Below are 15,726 nucleotides of genomic sequence, written 5' to 3' on the forward strand. Positions count from 1 at the left end.
GTGAAGCGCAAGGACTGGCGTAGGATCCTGGTTCGAGCCCCTGGCTCCCCACCTGCCATGCTCCCCACTTCTATCTTTCTCTCCCCCTCTCTGTCTTCCCCTCCTCTCTCCACTTCTCTCTGTTCTATCCAGTGACGACATCAATAACAACAATAAAACAATAAAGGCAACAAAAGGAAATAAATAAATATTAAAAAAAAAAAAGGAAGGAGAAAGAGGAATAAAGGGAGAGGCAAAACCCTACTCCACCATCTGGGTGCTCCCATGTGGCGCCAGGGCCAAACCCAGGGTCTTGAGTAGCAGGAAACACACTGGATCCTCCGAGCAGTCTCTGCTCCACCCTCCTGGTGCTTCCATGTGGTGCCAGGGTCAGATACCAGGGCCTCAGACATAGCAGGAAACACTGCATCCTCTGAGCATTCTCTGCACCTTTAACCCTATATTTTGCTGGTGTTGATACCACTTAGCAGGTGCTTCCTTCTCTCTCCATTTCCCTCTAGGCCAAACTTCTGTATCCTTAATACCTTCAGACCTCACCTGCAAGGGAAAAGCTTCATGAGTGGTGAAGCAGTGCTGCAGGTGTGCTGTGCAGATGTCCCCTCAGGTCCTCAAGTCCTCTTCCCAACCAATCCTGTCCCGACAAGTCACTCCTGGCTGTTGCCCTATAAATAGCCCTCCTACTTCCTCTCTCTCTCTCTCTCTCTCTCTCTCCCTCTCTCTCCCTCTCTCCCCCCCCCCGGTGGTTTTTTTACCTCAGGGATGGAAGGGTGATGCGGGTAGCGGGGGACGGCCATTTTTGGCTAGCTCCACATGGCTGGAACCACTGCACTCGGACCCAACCCTGAGGGGCCCGCGCGAATAAAGGATTGTGTTCCCTCTGCGCTTGGATTCTCTCTCCTCCGCATCCCGCCACGGCAAAGCGACACAGATATCTCTGTCTCTCTCCCTCTCTATTACTCCCTTCCTTCTTGATTTCTGGCTGTCTCTATCCAATAAATAAATAAAGATAATGATTTTTAAAAAAAACAACCTTCAGAAACCATTGCAGTAGTAGGCATTCTTCCTTTTCCTGGCTCAGAGTACTTTAATTTTGTTCTGTTTTAAAAAACTTTATTAGAATATGCATAGGGACGGGGGCTGGGCAGTGGCACACTGGGTTAAGCACACATAGTTTGAAGCCCAAGGAACCGAGCAAGACCCCGGTTTGAGCCCCCAGTTCCTCACCTGCAGGGGGGGTGCTTCACAAGTGGTGGAGCAGGTCTGGGGGTGTCTCTCTGTCTATTTCCCTCTCTGTCTTTTCCATCCCTCTCAATTTCTTTCTGTCCTATCCAATTTAAACAAAAAGGGGGAGTCGGGAGGTAGTGCAGCAGGTTAAGCACACGTGGCGTGAAGCACAAGGACCAGCGTAAGGATCCCAGTTCGAGACCCCAGCTCCCCACCTGCAGGGGAGTCACTTCACAGGTGGTGAGGCAGGTCTGCAGTTGTCTATCTTTCTTGCCCCGTCTGTCTTCCCCTCCTTTCTCCATTTCTCTCTGTCCTGTCTAACAATGATGACATCGATAACAACAACTACAAAAACAATACAAAACAGCAAGGGCAACAAAAGGGAAAATAAATAAATATAAAAAAAATTTAAAGGAAATAAATTATTTTTTTAAAAAAATGGAAAAAATAGGGGTGGGGGAGAAAAAATAGCCTCCAGGAGTAGTGGATTCAAAGTGCAGGCACCGGGCCCCAGTGATAACCCTAGAGGCAAAAAAAAATATATATGTATATATAGGGGCTGGATGGTGGCTCACCTGGCTGAGCACAGACAGTATAGTGTGTAAAGACCTGGGTTTAAGCCCCCAGTCCCCACCTGAGAGATGAAACAGGGCTGCAGGTGTCTCCCTCCTTCTCCCTCCTCTTTCCTCTCAATTTCTCTCTATCCAAAATAAATGCGTCAGAACAAAATAAAGAAGCAAAGAAGAGAGTGTGCATAAAGGAAAGTGCATACAGCACGTGGAAACAGTTCACGGAGTCGGCACAAGACCAACACACCCAGGCAGTCAGCACCCAGGTTGGGAAGCAGAATAGTCCCAGCCCTGTAGGGACTACCAGTCACCGGCGTGTTAAGTGCTCAGGCCACTGTATTGCCTCAGTTTGATTCCTTTAATACATGCCCACCTGAGGAGCTCTGTGCCAGGCATTTTCTGAGAGTCCTGTCTCACCACTGCTTTTTCCTCTCAGGAATTCTGCCCACACAAGCGAGATGTGCTCAGTGGGCAGAGATCGTGTCTGGTAGCAGGCCCGTTTCAAATGAATGTTCCGGAAGTTTGTTTGTATTGACTAGTAACCTCTGTATAATCCTTGGTTTCAGAACTGCCTGAGGGAGCAGTGAAAGGGCTCTGCAAATTATTCTGCTTGACGCTGCACCGATACAGGTGAATCCCAAACGAGGCCCCATGTCTGGACTACTCTGTTCAGGGAGGTGGGATTGGGTGATAAATGGTTAAACCTGGGGTTTTAAAGCCAGATTTCCTGGATTCAAATCTGGACTGTGTCCCGTTCTCGCCGTTGGATCCTGAGGAAGTTACCTAGCCTCTCTGCCTCAGTTTCCCCATCTGCAAAAAGGGGGTGATGCTGTTGTCTACCTCACAAGTGGTGGTTAATGAGTAGAAAGTGCTTGGGACAGGACCTGTGTGTTTTGAGGGTTGGGCATATGTGCTGTCATTAGTAATGAATGTAAAAGCCTGTGGCCCAGTTTAAGACTAGCAGTAACCGTTCCACGAACCGCCATCCTTACAGCATTTGTGACTGGTTTGCCCTTGTGGACTTCTACTCCCATCACCTGCAGTTCCTTTCTCCCGAGAAAGACCAGCCCAGGTAGCCACGGCCCTGCTGGTTCACCGCACCCCTTTCTTCTTCCCTAGAGATGCGGCCTCCCGTAGGGCCTTACAGGCCGCTATACATCAGCTGGCTGAAGCCCAGCCAGAGGCCACTGCCAAGAACCTTCTGCACTCTCTGCAGTCTTCAGGCATTGGTTCCAAATCGGGCGTCCCCAGGTAAGCGGTGGAAAGGTGGTGGCCCACTCCTGAGAAACTTGGGCTGAAGAAGTGGGTGGAACAGATGTGAACATGCCTGGCTGGCCCTTTCCCCTTTGCAGCTCTGGTGGTACCATCAGCCTGCTTTCTCAGGACAGGAGAGGGTCCAGGAGGGTCAGCCTAGTGGAGAAGCCACTTTCCTGAGGAAAATGACTGGCAAACCACTCCTTTTGAGGGGAATGCAATGCCCACCAGGCACTGAGTGGGGGAAGCCGTCTTGTCTTTAGACCTGATGGCATGTCCTGAGTGGTCACAGATGGTGTTCATAAGGGCCTGGACTCAGCGTCTGCCTATCTGGAGGGCAGAGAGGTTTTCACCTACCAGGGGAAGCACTTGGCCTCTGGGTGCTGATCTGTACTCTGCCCTCGCCTTCCTGCCCCTTTGCAGTAAGAGCAGTGGCTCGGCGGCCTTGCTGGCCCTGGCCTGGACCTGCCTTCTGGTGCGCATCGTTTTCCCCTCGAGAGCCAAGAGGCAAGGAGACATCTGGAACAAATTGGTAGGTTCCCTGGGTTTTGGGAGTCATGCTGGTCAGCTACCTGTGTAGAGCTGGGGTGTGTCCAAGTGCCTCTTCTGTGCTACATACTTAGTTCATGAGTGCACACAATAACGTCTGTTTGCTCATGGATGTCTCCGGGCTGCTCTGAGGAAGGCTTGGTGTGAGGCACCGGGAATCTGGCCGCGAGCACGAAGAACATGGCCCCTGCCTTCATGACACACGGTGAAGATGCCATGGCTCAGCGCAGCAGACAGCCAGGAAGCAAACCACCCAGAAAAGACTAGAAATCATCTTTTTTATTCTTATTTTTCATTGGGGGTTGTACTGATTATTTCCTTTCTTGTGTTAGGCTTTCAGTCTTGAACTGCCTACTGGAATGGAATTCCTTTGTGGGGAGAATGCATCAGAAGCTTGAAACTTTTACTTTTCTGTGTCTCAAGTCTGGCTTTTTTCTTTCTACTTTTTAAAAAAATATTTATTTATTTATTTTCCATTTTGTTGCCCTTATTTTTCATTGTTGTTGTAGTTGTTATTGCTGTTGATCATTGTTAGATAGGACAGGGAGAACTGTAGAGAGGAGGGGAAGACGAGAGAAAGATAGACACCTGCAGACCTGCTTCACCGCCTGTGAAGTGACCCTCCTGTAGGTGGGGGGCCGGGGGCTCGAGCCAGGATCCTTACACTGGTCCTTATACTTTGTGCCATGTGCACTTAAGCTGCTGCTGCTTCTTTTTAAAAATATTTTATTTTTGGGGGGCCAGGTGGTAGCACGGTGGGTTAAGCGCACATGGTGCGAAGCACAAGGACCAGCGTAAGGATCCCAGTTAAAGCCCCAGATTTTTAGAGACTTTAATTTGGGCTGTCGAGGTAGCGCATCTGAAAGGGTATTTGCCATGTGTGCGTGCACACTAGGTTTGAGCCTGACCCCTGACATGCTGCAGAGAAGCTTCCCTCTGTCTCAATCTGAAAATATTGGCATGAAGCAGTGAAGCTTGGCAATGACTTGGCAATGACCAAAAAAAACTGTGCGAGAGGGATGCAGGGCGAAGCTAAGGTCATCACTCTGATACATGAGTCGCCAGGGATTAAATAACCAGGAGTCTCAGGCATGCAGGTTCTTTTATTAGTTTGTTTATTTTTGCCTCCAGGGTTATTACTGGGGCTTAGTGCCTGCACTACAAATCCACTGCTCCTGGAAACCATTTCCCCCATTTTGTTGCCCTTGTTGCACTTGTAGTTGTTATTGTTGTCATAACTGTTGTTGGATAGGACAGAGAGATAGAGAGAGGAGGGGAAGACAGAGAGGGAGAGAGAAAGACAGACATCTGCAGACCTGCTTCACTGCTTGTGAAGTGACCCCTCCTGCAGGTGGGGAGCTGGGGGCTCGAACCAGCAGCCTTACGCTGGCCCTTGTGCTTTGCGAGGCATCCAAGTTCTTTTTTTTTTTTTTTTAATATTTTATTATTTATTTTCTCTTTTGTTGTCCTTGTTATTGTAGTTATTGTTATTGATGTTGTCATTGTTAGATAGGACAGAGAGAAATGGAGAGAGAAGGGGAAGACAGAGAGGGGGAGAGAAAGATAGACACCTGCAGACCTGCTTCACCGCCTGTGAAGCAAACCCCCTGCAGGTGGGGATGCTCACGACGGTCCTTGCGCTTTGCGCCACCTGCGCTTAACCCACTGCGCTACCGCCCAATTCCCGAGGCATCCAAGTTCTATGCTTGACTAGCTAAGCTAGTTTCCCAGGCCACTTTTAAAACTCTTTCAATTTAGAAAGAAGTCGATGTTTAAAATTCCACAGATATCAAAGGATGCTAAATGTACTTTTTTCTTTCATTTTATTTTTTTTCCCTCTAGCCAGACTTAGAATTTGTTTCTTCTTCTTTCGAGCCCGGGCCCTCATGCTGTAACAGTGAGCCCGAGGAGCTTATCTTTATGCTTGTTTGCCAGTCCTTTGAGTAAATGTAGCACAGTACCTGTGACTGGTACCTGTGATGACCATTTTTGTATTCAGAGTCTTTTTTCAGTAGTTCCTTAGCCTCACATATACACAGTTTCATGACTTTTGAGGCTGATTTTTATTCACATGTGTATGAATAAAATATATAGTAAATATACATATACATATGGTATTATTACTACATAAGAGACCCCACCCCATTAGACTACAGTACTGCTCCACCATTTGTGGACCTTCCCCTGGCACTGTGTTACTCCCAGCTGATAAAATCTGCTCCCTCCCCGGGGACCTAGCTCCTTACCCCTGCCTACACTATTATAAGAAACATTGGAGGGAGTCAGGCAGTAGCGCAGTGGGTTAAGTGCACGTGGTGCAATGCTCAAGGACCTGAGTAAGGATCCTGGTTCGAGTCCCCAGCTCCTCACCTGCAGGGGAGTTCCTTCACAGGCGGTGAAGCAGGTCTGCAGGTGTCTATCTTTCTCTCCCCCTCTCTGTCTTCCCCTCCTCTCTCCATTTCTCTCTGTCTTATCTAACAATGATGACAGCAATAACAACAACAATAATAACTACAACAACAATAACGGGGAAATAAATAAAATTACAAAAAAAAAAAAACATTGGAGAGTCGGGCAGTAGTGCAGTGGGTTAAGCGCATGTTGCACAAAGCACAAGGACTGATCTAAGGATCCTGGTTCGAGTCCCCGGCTGCCCACCTGCAGGGGAGTCGCTTCACAGGCAGTGAAGCAGGTCTGCAGGTGTCTATATCTTTCTCTCCCCCTCTCTGTCTTCCCCTCCTCTCTCCATTTCTCTCTGTCCTATCCAACAACGACAGCATCAGTAACAACGATAATAATAACCACAACAATGATAAAACAGCCAGGTAACAAAAGGGAAAAAAATGGCCTCCAGGAGCGGTGGATTCGTGGTGCAGGCACCAAGCCCCAGCAGTAACCCTGGAGTCAATAAAGAAAGAAAGAAAAAGAAAAAAAGAAGGAAACATTGCCACTAGGCTCTGGGAAGTAGCTCACTTGTGGTAGAGTGCACACCTTACCACAGGCAGGGACACAGCCTCCACCCCAACCACCACCTGGAAACACTCTGCTAAGGGTGCTTCGTGAGTGGTAGAGCAGTGGTGGGCTGTCTCCTCTCTCTCCCTTTCTGTCTCTCACCATGCCTAAAAAAAAGTCTAGGGGCCAGGCGGTGGCACACCTGGTTAAGCGCACACACTACAGTGCTCAAGGACCCGGGTTCAAGCCCCTGTCCCCAGTTGCAGGGAGAAAACTTCACAAGTGGTGAAGCAGGGCAGCAGGTGTCTCTCTCTCTCTGCCTCTCTGTGTCCTCCTCCTCTCTCAATTTCTCTCTGTCTCTGCTTAATGATAAATAAATTAAAAAATAGAGAAAAAAAAAAAAAAGTCCACTGGGAACAGTGGAATCATGTAGTTATGATGCCCCAGCAAAAATCCTGGCAGAAAAACAAACAGCAAAAAAAGACAAGCAAACAATAACAAAAACACTGTGATGAGTTGCCTTGTTTACATGTGATCTTGTCATAAGCAAATAGAAATCAGCCGACATCTTGAACATGTCCGTATTCTCTTGAGTGTCAAATCACACTGCTCACCAGCAACCTTGGACATTTGTGATGGGAAAGCTGTCTGTGATACTTTTTTAGTTGAGTGCCTATTAAATGCTTCACTTTGAGCTCCCCACAGGCCAGGATTATTGCTATTATTTTTCACCAGAGCACTATTCAGCTCTGACTTATGGTGGTGCTGGGAATTGAACCTGGGACCTCAGATCCTCAGGCCTGAAAAATCTTCTTGCGGCACCATTGTGCTGCCTCCCCAGCCCTCATCATACAGTCTTTGCCTCCAGACCCACAGTACCCAGCATAATGCTTGTCATCTAGTCAGTGCCCAGAAAATCCTTGTAGCCTTCGTGAAGGAAAGCTCAAGGCTAACAAAGCAATGTATGAAAAAGGACACTTATCCTGTACCTGCACGGCGCTTCCCTTGCTGGAATCACATATTCGCTTGTGTGTTTATTTAGGGTGTTTCCCTCCCTCTGGCCTATAAGGAACATGAAAAAAGGAATGATTTAAAAAAAATTTTTTTATTATTATTTTTTATTATCTTTATTTATTGGATAGAGACAGCTAGAAATCAAGAGGGAGGGGGTGATAGAGAGGGAGAGAGACAGAGAGACACCTGCAGCCCTGCTTCACCTCTTGTAAAGCTTCCCCCCTGCAGGTGGAGACCTGGGGCTCGAACCTGGGTCCTTGCGCATTGTAATACATGCGCTCAACCAGGTGTGCTACCACCCTGCCCCTAAAAGGAATGATTTTTATATCTGCCTTGTTTCTCTTGTGCTTTTATTGTCTGAATCGTAGTATGTGCTCAGTAAATAACCATTAACCCTGGAAGCAACCCAGGTGTCCAACAACAGATGAGTGGCTGGCTGAGCAAGTTGTGGTCTATATACACAATGGAATACTACTCAGCTGTAAAAAATGGTGACTTCACCGTTTTCAACTGATCTTGGATGGACCTTGAAAAATTCATGTTATGTGAAATAAGTCAGAAACAGAAGGATGAATATGGGATGATCTCACTCTCAGGCAGAAGTTGAAAAACAAGATCAGAAACAAAAACACAAGTAGAACCTGAAATGGAATTGGCATATCGCACCAAAGTAAAAGACTCTGGGGTGGGTGGGTGGGGAGAATACAGGTCCATGAAGGATGATAAATGACATACTGGGGGTTGTATTGTTAAATGGGAAACTGGGGAATGTTATGCATGTACAAACTATTGTATTTACTGTTGAATGTAAAACATGAATTCCCCAATAAAAAAAAATAAAAAAGAAAAAAATAAATAACCATTAACCAAACACTTGCGTGAACAGAGGTAGTTCTAGGTCTAGGCTGGCTGGGGCTGAAGGCGAGATGACCTGGTTGAGTCAAGTGATGGGACCTGGTGGAGACGAACTCCCATCTTGCTGGGTCTGAGGTCTTGGGCAGGCAGTGAGGGCCACAGATGCCCTGCTTCCCTCACATCCTGACACAGTCCCTCCCCACCTGGTAGGTGGAGGTGCAGTGCCTGCTCCTGTTGGAAGTGCTGGGCGGCTCCCACAAGCATGCCGTGGATGGTGCTGTGAAGAAGCTCACCAGGCTGTGGAAAGAGGTGACATGTGGCAGCCGGGCTGTGTGGTGTGCCCTGATTCTTCTGTGCCACCCCCACTGCCACCTGATTGCCCTGCCTGATTTATACCTTTTCCTTTTAGAACCCAGGTCTGGTTGAACAGTACCTGTCAGCCATTCTCAGCCTGGAACCCAACCAGAATTATGCAGCCATGTTGGGGCTCCTGGTGCACTTCTGCACAGGCCACAAGGAGATGGATGTAGTCAACCAACACAAGGTGAGTGACGCCCTGAAGGCAGACGGGAGACCTTGTCTGGCCCTGCTGTCCCCAGCTGCGGCTCATTAGAAGCTCAGTGGTTTTCTCCCATGAGACCCCAGCCTTTTGCCATGGTGGATAAATTTTAAGTTGTTGTATGTGATTCCTGGCTTAGTTCTTGTGATGATGGTTTGCCTGTTCAGAGTCATTTACTCTCCCACAGCTGATACTGAGCCAGGTATTACAGTGAGCAAGGGACCTGTGACCCCTGCCCTCAGACAACTGAAACCGAGGATTCTGGCACCAGACAGATGGTCATCTAATTAACTAGCTATGATAAGCACTGCCAGGAAAAACTGCAGAGAGCTGTGCTGCTCCGACAGGGGACCTGACTTAGCCCGTGGGTCAGGGAACACATCTTGAGTGAAGGAACTTAAAGAGTAGATAGACATTAGTAGGTCAGAAGGTGAGGAAGAGCATTGTGGGCAGAGAGCAGTCTGTGGGGACGAGAGGAGAGGGGCCTGTGGGGTTGGAGTCGTGAGAGTGGGTAGGTGTGAGGTGTAGCCAGTCAGGCATTAGCTAGGGCCTTTTGTTTATTTGTTTTTCATTCATTGACCAGGGGCTTGAATCTGGGGCCGTGTGCACTGGAATGTGTACACTCAATCAGGTGTGCCCCCACTTGGCCCCGGTAGGGCTTTTTAAACCACACACCAGGGACAGTGGGCGTATCTCCGAGCAGTGAAAAGCCATGGGAGATCTTTATATCGGGGAACCGGCATAATCAGTTGGAACCTCAGTACTTGAAACTGTGGGCAGTGATTTTGTATTTTTTGGTGGTACCTGTTTTTTGTTTGTTTTTGTTTTTTTGTTTTTAACCAGAGCTTAACTCTGATTTATGGTCGTGCTGGGGATTGAAGCTGGGACTTTGGAGGCTCAGGCAGGAGAGTCTCTGTGTAACTATGAGGCTATCTACCCCACCCTGTTTTTTGGTGGTACCAATGCAAGAGAGATCTGCTCTTAGGCCAGTGATCAGTTTCTTCAGAATGTCAGGGTCTAACCAGGTCTTTGGATTCTGTAGAGCGCCCTGCTGGACTTCTACGTCAAGAACATCTTGATGAGCAAAGTAAAGCCTCAGAAGTATCTTTTGGTGAGTGAGAAGTGGGCCCTGCTCACCTGGACAAGCTAAATCCCATTTTAAACTCTGTGACTTCACTTTCCTCTGTTCTTTGCCCATCCCTAAGATGGCTGGGTGCCTGACTCTTTTTACATTTGTGTTACTGTTTGTTTGACCAGAGCGCTGCTCGGCTTTGGCAGTTGATGGTGCTGGGATCAAACCTCTTCCATGCAAATCTTATGAGCTACTGTAGGACTTTGTCCATGCCCCTGACTCCTTTCTCTTTGTAGGATAACTGTGCCCCTCTGCTCCGGTACATGTCCCACTCAGAATTTAAGGATCTGATACTGCCTACCATTCAGAAGTCCTTACTGAGGAGTCCAGAGAATGTCATTGAAAGTAGGTGGCTGCCAGACAGGATGATGGGAGGGAGACGAATTGTCTGCTCAGCTGCATTGTGATACGAGGCACCAGAAAGTGTTGGGGGTGAGGGATCTCGTTGGGACCTTGGAAGAGAGCTTAGACACCGTTGAAAGCATGGCTCCTTCTTGCTAAAAAATGCACTCAAGTGTATCTGTTTAGAATACTGGTACAGTACAGTTTTAGAGGCCTAAACACCTTCTGGAGAACATTCAGGTTAAGAACCTCTTCCTCAACATTTGGAATTTGGTGTGGATGTGGCACTTGAAACCAGAGGGCAGGAGGGTTGAGTCTCTGCCCCTGCTTGTCTTGGTAAGAGGAAGCACATCGTTTGCTGACTGAGATGAAACAGCAGTATACAGCAGAAGTGTGACCACAGAGATGAAGAATGGTCATTGTGGGGGGGGTCAGGTAGTAGCGCAGTGGCTTAAGTGCACGTGGTGTGAAGCGCAAGGACCGGCTTAAGGATCCCGGTTGGATCCCTGGTTCCCCACCTGCAGGTCTATCTTTCTCTCCCCCTCTGTCTTCCCCTCCTCTCCATTTCTCTCTGTCCTATTCAACAACGACGACATCAACCATAACAACAAGAACTAAGCAACAATAAAAAACAAGGACAACAAAAGAGAAAATAAATAAATAATTTAAAAATTTTAAAGGGAGTCGGGCTGTAGTGCAGTGGGTTAAGCGCAGGTGGCGCAAAGCACAAGGATCGGCATAAGGATCCCGGTTCAAACCCCGGCTCCCCACCTGCAGAGGAGTCACTTCACAGGCGGTTGAAGCAGGTCAGCAGGTGTCTATCTTTCTCTCCTCCTCTCTGTCTTCCCCTCCTCTCTCCATTTCTCTCTGTCCTATCCAACAATGACAACAACAGTAATAACTACAACAATAAAACAACAAGGGCAACAAAAGGGAATAAATAAATAAAATAAATATTTTTTTAAAAAAGGAGCCGGGCTATAGCGCAGTGGGTTAAGCACAGGTGGCGCTAAGCGCAAGGACCGGCATAAGGATCCCGGTTCGAGCCCCTGGCTCCCCACCTGCAGGGGAGTCGCTTCACAGGTGGTGAAGCAGATCTGCAGGTGTCTGTCTTTCTCTCCTCCTCTCTGTCTTCCCCTCCTCTCTCCATTTCTCTCTGTCCTGTCCAACAACGACAACATCAGCTACAACAACAATCAAAAGACAACAAGGGCAACAAAAGGGAAGATAAATAAATAAAATTACCAAAAAAAAAAAATTTTTTTAAAGGGAGTTGGGTGGTAGCGCAGCGGGTTAAGCGCACGTTGCGCAAAGCGCAAGGACCGATCTAAGGATCCTGGTTTGAGCCCCCAGCTCCCCGCCTGCAGGAGAGTCACTTCACAAGTGGTGAAGCAGGTCTGCAGGTGTCTGTCTATCTCTCCTCCCTCTGCCTTCCCCTCTATTTCTTTCTGTCCTATCCAACAACATCAATAATAACTACAACAATAAAAAACAACAAAAGGGAATAAATAAATAAATATTAAAAGAGAGTAGTCTGGGAGATGGCGCAGTGATAAAGCTTTGGACTCCCAAGCATGCGGTCCCCAGTTTGATCCCATGTGCCAGAGTGATGTCTGGTTCTTTCTCTCTCCTCCTATCTTTCTCATAAATAAATAAAATCTTTGAAAAAAAGAGAGAGAAAAAAACATTAAAAAAAAAAAAAAGAATGGTCATTGTTATGTGTGACTAGGCCTGATGGCATTTTCTGGGTAGCAGGGCAAAACGGGCATCACTTACGAGACTGATATAGCCAGTGTTTTGTGTCTACCATAGCCATCTCTAGTCTGCTGGCATCGGTGACTCTTGATCTCAGCCAGTACGCCCCGGACATCGTGAAAGGACTGGCTGGTGAGTATCCTGCCCTTAGAATGACACCTTGGTGTTTTGATGTTGTCCCAGTTGTATACCAGGCATAGAGTGCCCCTCAGATAGTCTTACCCTAGCTACACTTGAGTTGTTTCTTTCTTGAGACCCTTTATAATGAGAACATAGAACTGGAATTGAAGAATTAAGAATTAAGAGCATGATGAAGACAAGAGGCTGAGCTGAAGGCAGTGACTGTGTGTGTGTCCAGGTCAGCTGAAATCCAACAGTCCCCGCCTGATGGATGAAGCCGTGCTGGCCCTGCGGAACCTGGCCCACCAGTGCAGTGACTCTTCGGCCATGGAAGCCCTGACCAGGCACCTGTTTGCCATCCTTGGGGGTGAGTAAGCCTGCTCCACCATGCAGATGACCCCCCCCACACACACACACTCCCCGCGCCCCGAGATGTGTATGCGGCTGCATTACTCGCCCCCTTGAGAAAGGTGGCAGATGTGAATTTTTAATCTCTGTCATGTCTCCTCTTAGGCTCGGAGGGAAAACTAACGATTGTAGCCCAGAAGATCAGTGTCCTCTCAGGTACAGCTCTTCTGCATGCTCCATGCGTTGTGGGAGGTGTAATGGTAGGTGAGGTGTAACAGGACCACCGGGTGGGTCAGATCTTTTGTGTCTTGACTGCTGAGACGGTCTTGGGCATCCCAGCCTGGCTCTCAGCACCCTGCGGCCTGCCTGCTTGGCTAGACCCACTCAAGTGCGGCAGGAGGCCTGGCTTCTTTGGAAGGCAGAACAGGACGTTTGGTGGAGGACCCTCCGCAGGAATGGCCGGAGGAGAGGCATTGCTGCTGGGGACTGGGCCTCAACAGGAAGACTGGAGGGTGGCAGTGGGTTGTGCTGCCATGGGCTGAGCAGGCTCCGCTGCCTTCCAGGGATCGGGAGTGTCAGTCATCACGTGGTGTCGGGGCCGTCTAGTCAGGTCCTGAGCGGAACTGTGGTGGAGCTGTTTATCCCATTCCTCCAGCAAGAAGGTAAGTGTGTGCAGCATGGTGAGGGTGCAGTGGCCCCACTGACTCGTCATGGAACTGCCCTACACCCCTTCTGAAGGTGTACGGCCTTCTGAAGCATCACTGCTCCCCTCCCTTGTATTCTTGGCTTGCCCTGTCTGTGCTACTTGAAGCCATTCGATGCAGGAGTAAGACCCCGGCCTGACTGCACTTCTTGTCACCACAGTTCACGAAGGCACCTTGGTGCATGCCGTCTCTGTCCTGGCCCTCTGGTGTAATCGCTTCACCACAGAAGTGCCCAAGAAGCTCACTGAGTGGTTCAAGAAAGCCTTCAGCCTTAAAACCTCCACCTCAGCAGTGAGGCATGCCTACCTGCAGTGCATGCTGGGCTGCTTCCGAGGTGAGATGCCGCCCACACACGGGCAGCGGGACCCTGGGATATCATCATTGTTGCAGGTTCTCCTGTTAGGTTCGGTGTCGTGTGTGTGCTCTCCTCCTGAACTGCTGCGAACACGGGGTTTATAAAGCTTAGAATCAGAGCCCAGTCTTCACATCTGACTTCTTCCCACACCCAACTCCTCATTCAGCCTTCAAAGTCTATAAAGTTTTACTCAGAACCCAGAACTAGAGTCTACCACTGTGTAATCTGAAATGGAGAAATGATTCGAATAGGGCAATTTCATGATGCTGAATGAGTTAAAAACATCCCCTGTGCTCAATTTGGTGCTGACAGACCTGTCGTCACTTGGACAGAGGCCTCTACTTCCTTCCTAGGCAGAGCCAGGGAAGCTTTTCACTCTGTACAGGAGTTAGATCTCTGAGGTAAAATGCTCAGATTCATTTGTACCTCTGAGATAGGGTTTTGTTTTTTAAAAACTTTAAACTTGGGAGTTGGGCGGTAGTGCAGCGGGTTTTAAGCACATGTGGCAAAAGCACAAGGACCAGTCTAAGGATCCGGGTTCGAGCTCCCCGCTCCCCACCTGCAGGGGAGTCTCTTCACAAGTGGTGAAGCAGGTCTGTAAGTGTCTTTCTTTCCCCCTCTCTATCTTCCCCTCCTCTCTCCATTTCTCTTTGTCCTATTCAACAACAATGACAGCAATAATAACTACAACAATAAAACAAGGGCACAAAGAATAAATAAATATTTATGAAAAAAAAAACATCTTTAAACTTAGGTTCATGCCTGAGGCTCTGAGGTCCCAGATTCATTCCCTAGTACCACCATTAGTCAGAGCTGGGCAGTGCTCTGATGCACTCCACCAATTATTAAAATAAATAATAAAACATGTAGTGTATTGCACCAAAGTAAAGGACTATGGAGGAAGGGAATCTTTCAGGTCCTGGTACACAGTGGTGGAGGAGGACCTAAGCAGAGGTTAAAATGTCTCGCAGAAAACTGAGAAATTTTATTTTATTATTATTATTTTAGATTTTATTTGTTTATTAATGAGAAAGATAGGAGAGAGAAAGAACCAGACATCACTCTGGCACATGTGCTGCCGGGCATCGAACTCATGACCTCATGCTTGAGAGTCCAAAGATTTATCACTGTGCCACCTCCTAGACCACTATTTTATTATTTTAAAAAAAATATTTTTATTTAATTATTATTGGATAGAGACAGAAATTAAGAGAGAACTGGGAGATAGAAAGACACTTGCAGCCATGCAGTAAACTATTAATTCCCCCAATAAAAAAAACTTAAATATTTGAAAAGATGCTGGTTCAAGCCCCCAGCTCCCCACCTGTAGAGGAGTCACTTCACAAGTGGTGAAGAGGTTCTGCAGGTGTCTATTTTTCTCTCCCCCCTCTGTCTTCCCCTCCTCTCTTCATTTATTTCTGTCCTATCCCATAACAATGACATCACTAACAACAATAATAATAAACACAACAATGATAAAACAACTAGGGCAACAAAAGGGAAAAAAAACAGGAGTAGTGGATTCCTGGTGCAGGCACCGAGCCCCAGCAATATAACCCTGGAGGCAAAAATAGATAAATAAACATGTATTGGATTCAATTCACAATGTCTCCTGAAATAAGTACTGTTTCATTGTGAAATGTCCTGACATAACAGTTTATTTATTTATTATTAAAGATTTGCCTATTATCAGTGAGAGAGAACCAGAGCATCGCTCTGGCACATGTGATGCTTGGGATCAAACTTGGGACCCAATACTTGAGAGTTCAATGTTTAGCAACTGCACTACTTGCTGGGCCACTGACATACCAGTTTAATAGTTAAGAAATCACTCCCAGGCTGGGTGGTGGCGCACCTGGTTGAGCGCACATGTTACGGTGCGCAAGGACCTGGGTTTGAGCCCCCAGTCCCCACCTGCAGGGAGAAAGCTTCACAAGTGGTGAAGCAGTGCTGCAGGTGTCTCGCTGTCTCTCACCCTCTCTATCCTTCCCTTC

At 47.8% G+C, this 15,726-nt stretch overlaps 1 protein-coding gene across 3 annotated transcripts in view; it reads left to right on the forward strand.

Annotated features, from left to right (window-relative positions):
- The window catches only part of GCN1 (GCN1 activator of EIF2AK4), an 84,821-nt gene that overhangs the window by 12,009 nt on the left and 57,086 nt on the right, over positions 1 to 15,726 (forward strand). For all 3 annotated transcript variants that reach the window (XM_060192984.1, XM_060192983.1, XM_060192985.1), the window contains exons 3-14: positions 2,360 to 2,423; positions 2,913 to 3,044; positions 3,471 to 3,579; positions 8,628 to 8,726; positions 8,827 to 8,961; positions 10,019 to 10,087; positions 10,345 to 10,453; positions 12,263 to 12,337; positions 12,564 to 12,692; positions 12,839 to 12,889; positions 13,237 to 13,335; positions 13,538 to 13,711. In XM_060192984.1, the coding sequence (XP_060048967.1) occupies positions 2,360 to 2,423; positions 2,913 to 3,044; positions 3,471 to 3,579; positions 8,628 to 8,726; positions 8,827 to 8,961; positions 10,019 to 10,087; positions 10,345 to 10,453; positions 12,263 to 12,337; positions 12,564 to 12,692; positions 12,839 to 12,889; positions 13,237 to 13,335; positions 13,538 to 13,711 (1,245 nt within the window). The remainder of the gene's footprint in view (positions 1 to 2,359; positions 2,424 to 2,912; positions 3,045 to 3,470; positions 3,580 to 8,627; positions 8,727 to 8,826; positions 8,962 to 10,018; positions 10,088 to 10,344; positions 10,454 to 12,262; positions 12,338 to 12,563; positions 12,693 to 12,838; positions 12,890 to 13,236; positions 13,336 to 13,537; positions 13,712 to 15,726) is intronic.

This window comes from Erinaceus europaeus, chromosome 6, assembly GCF_950295315.1.
Source record: "Erinaceus europaeus chromosome 6, mEriEur2.1, whole genome shotgun sequence".
Classification (NCBI taxonomy): domain Eukaryota; kingdom Metazoa; phylum Chordata; class Mammalia; order Eulipotyphla; family Erinaceidae; genus Erinaceus; species Erinaceus europaeus.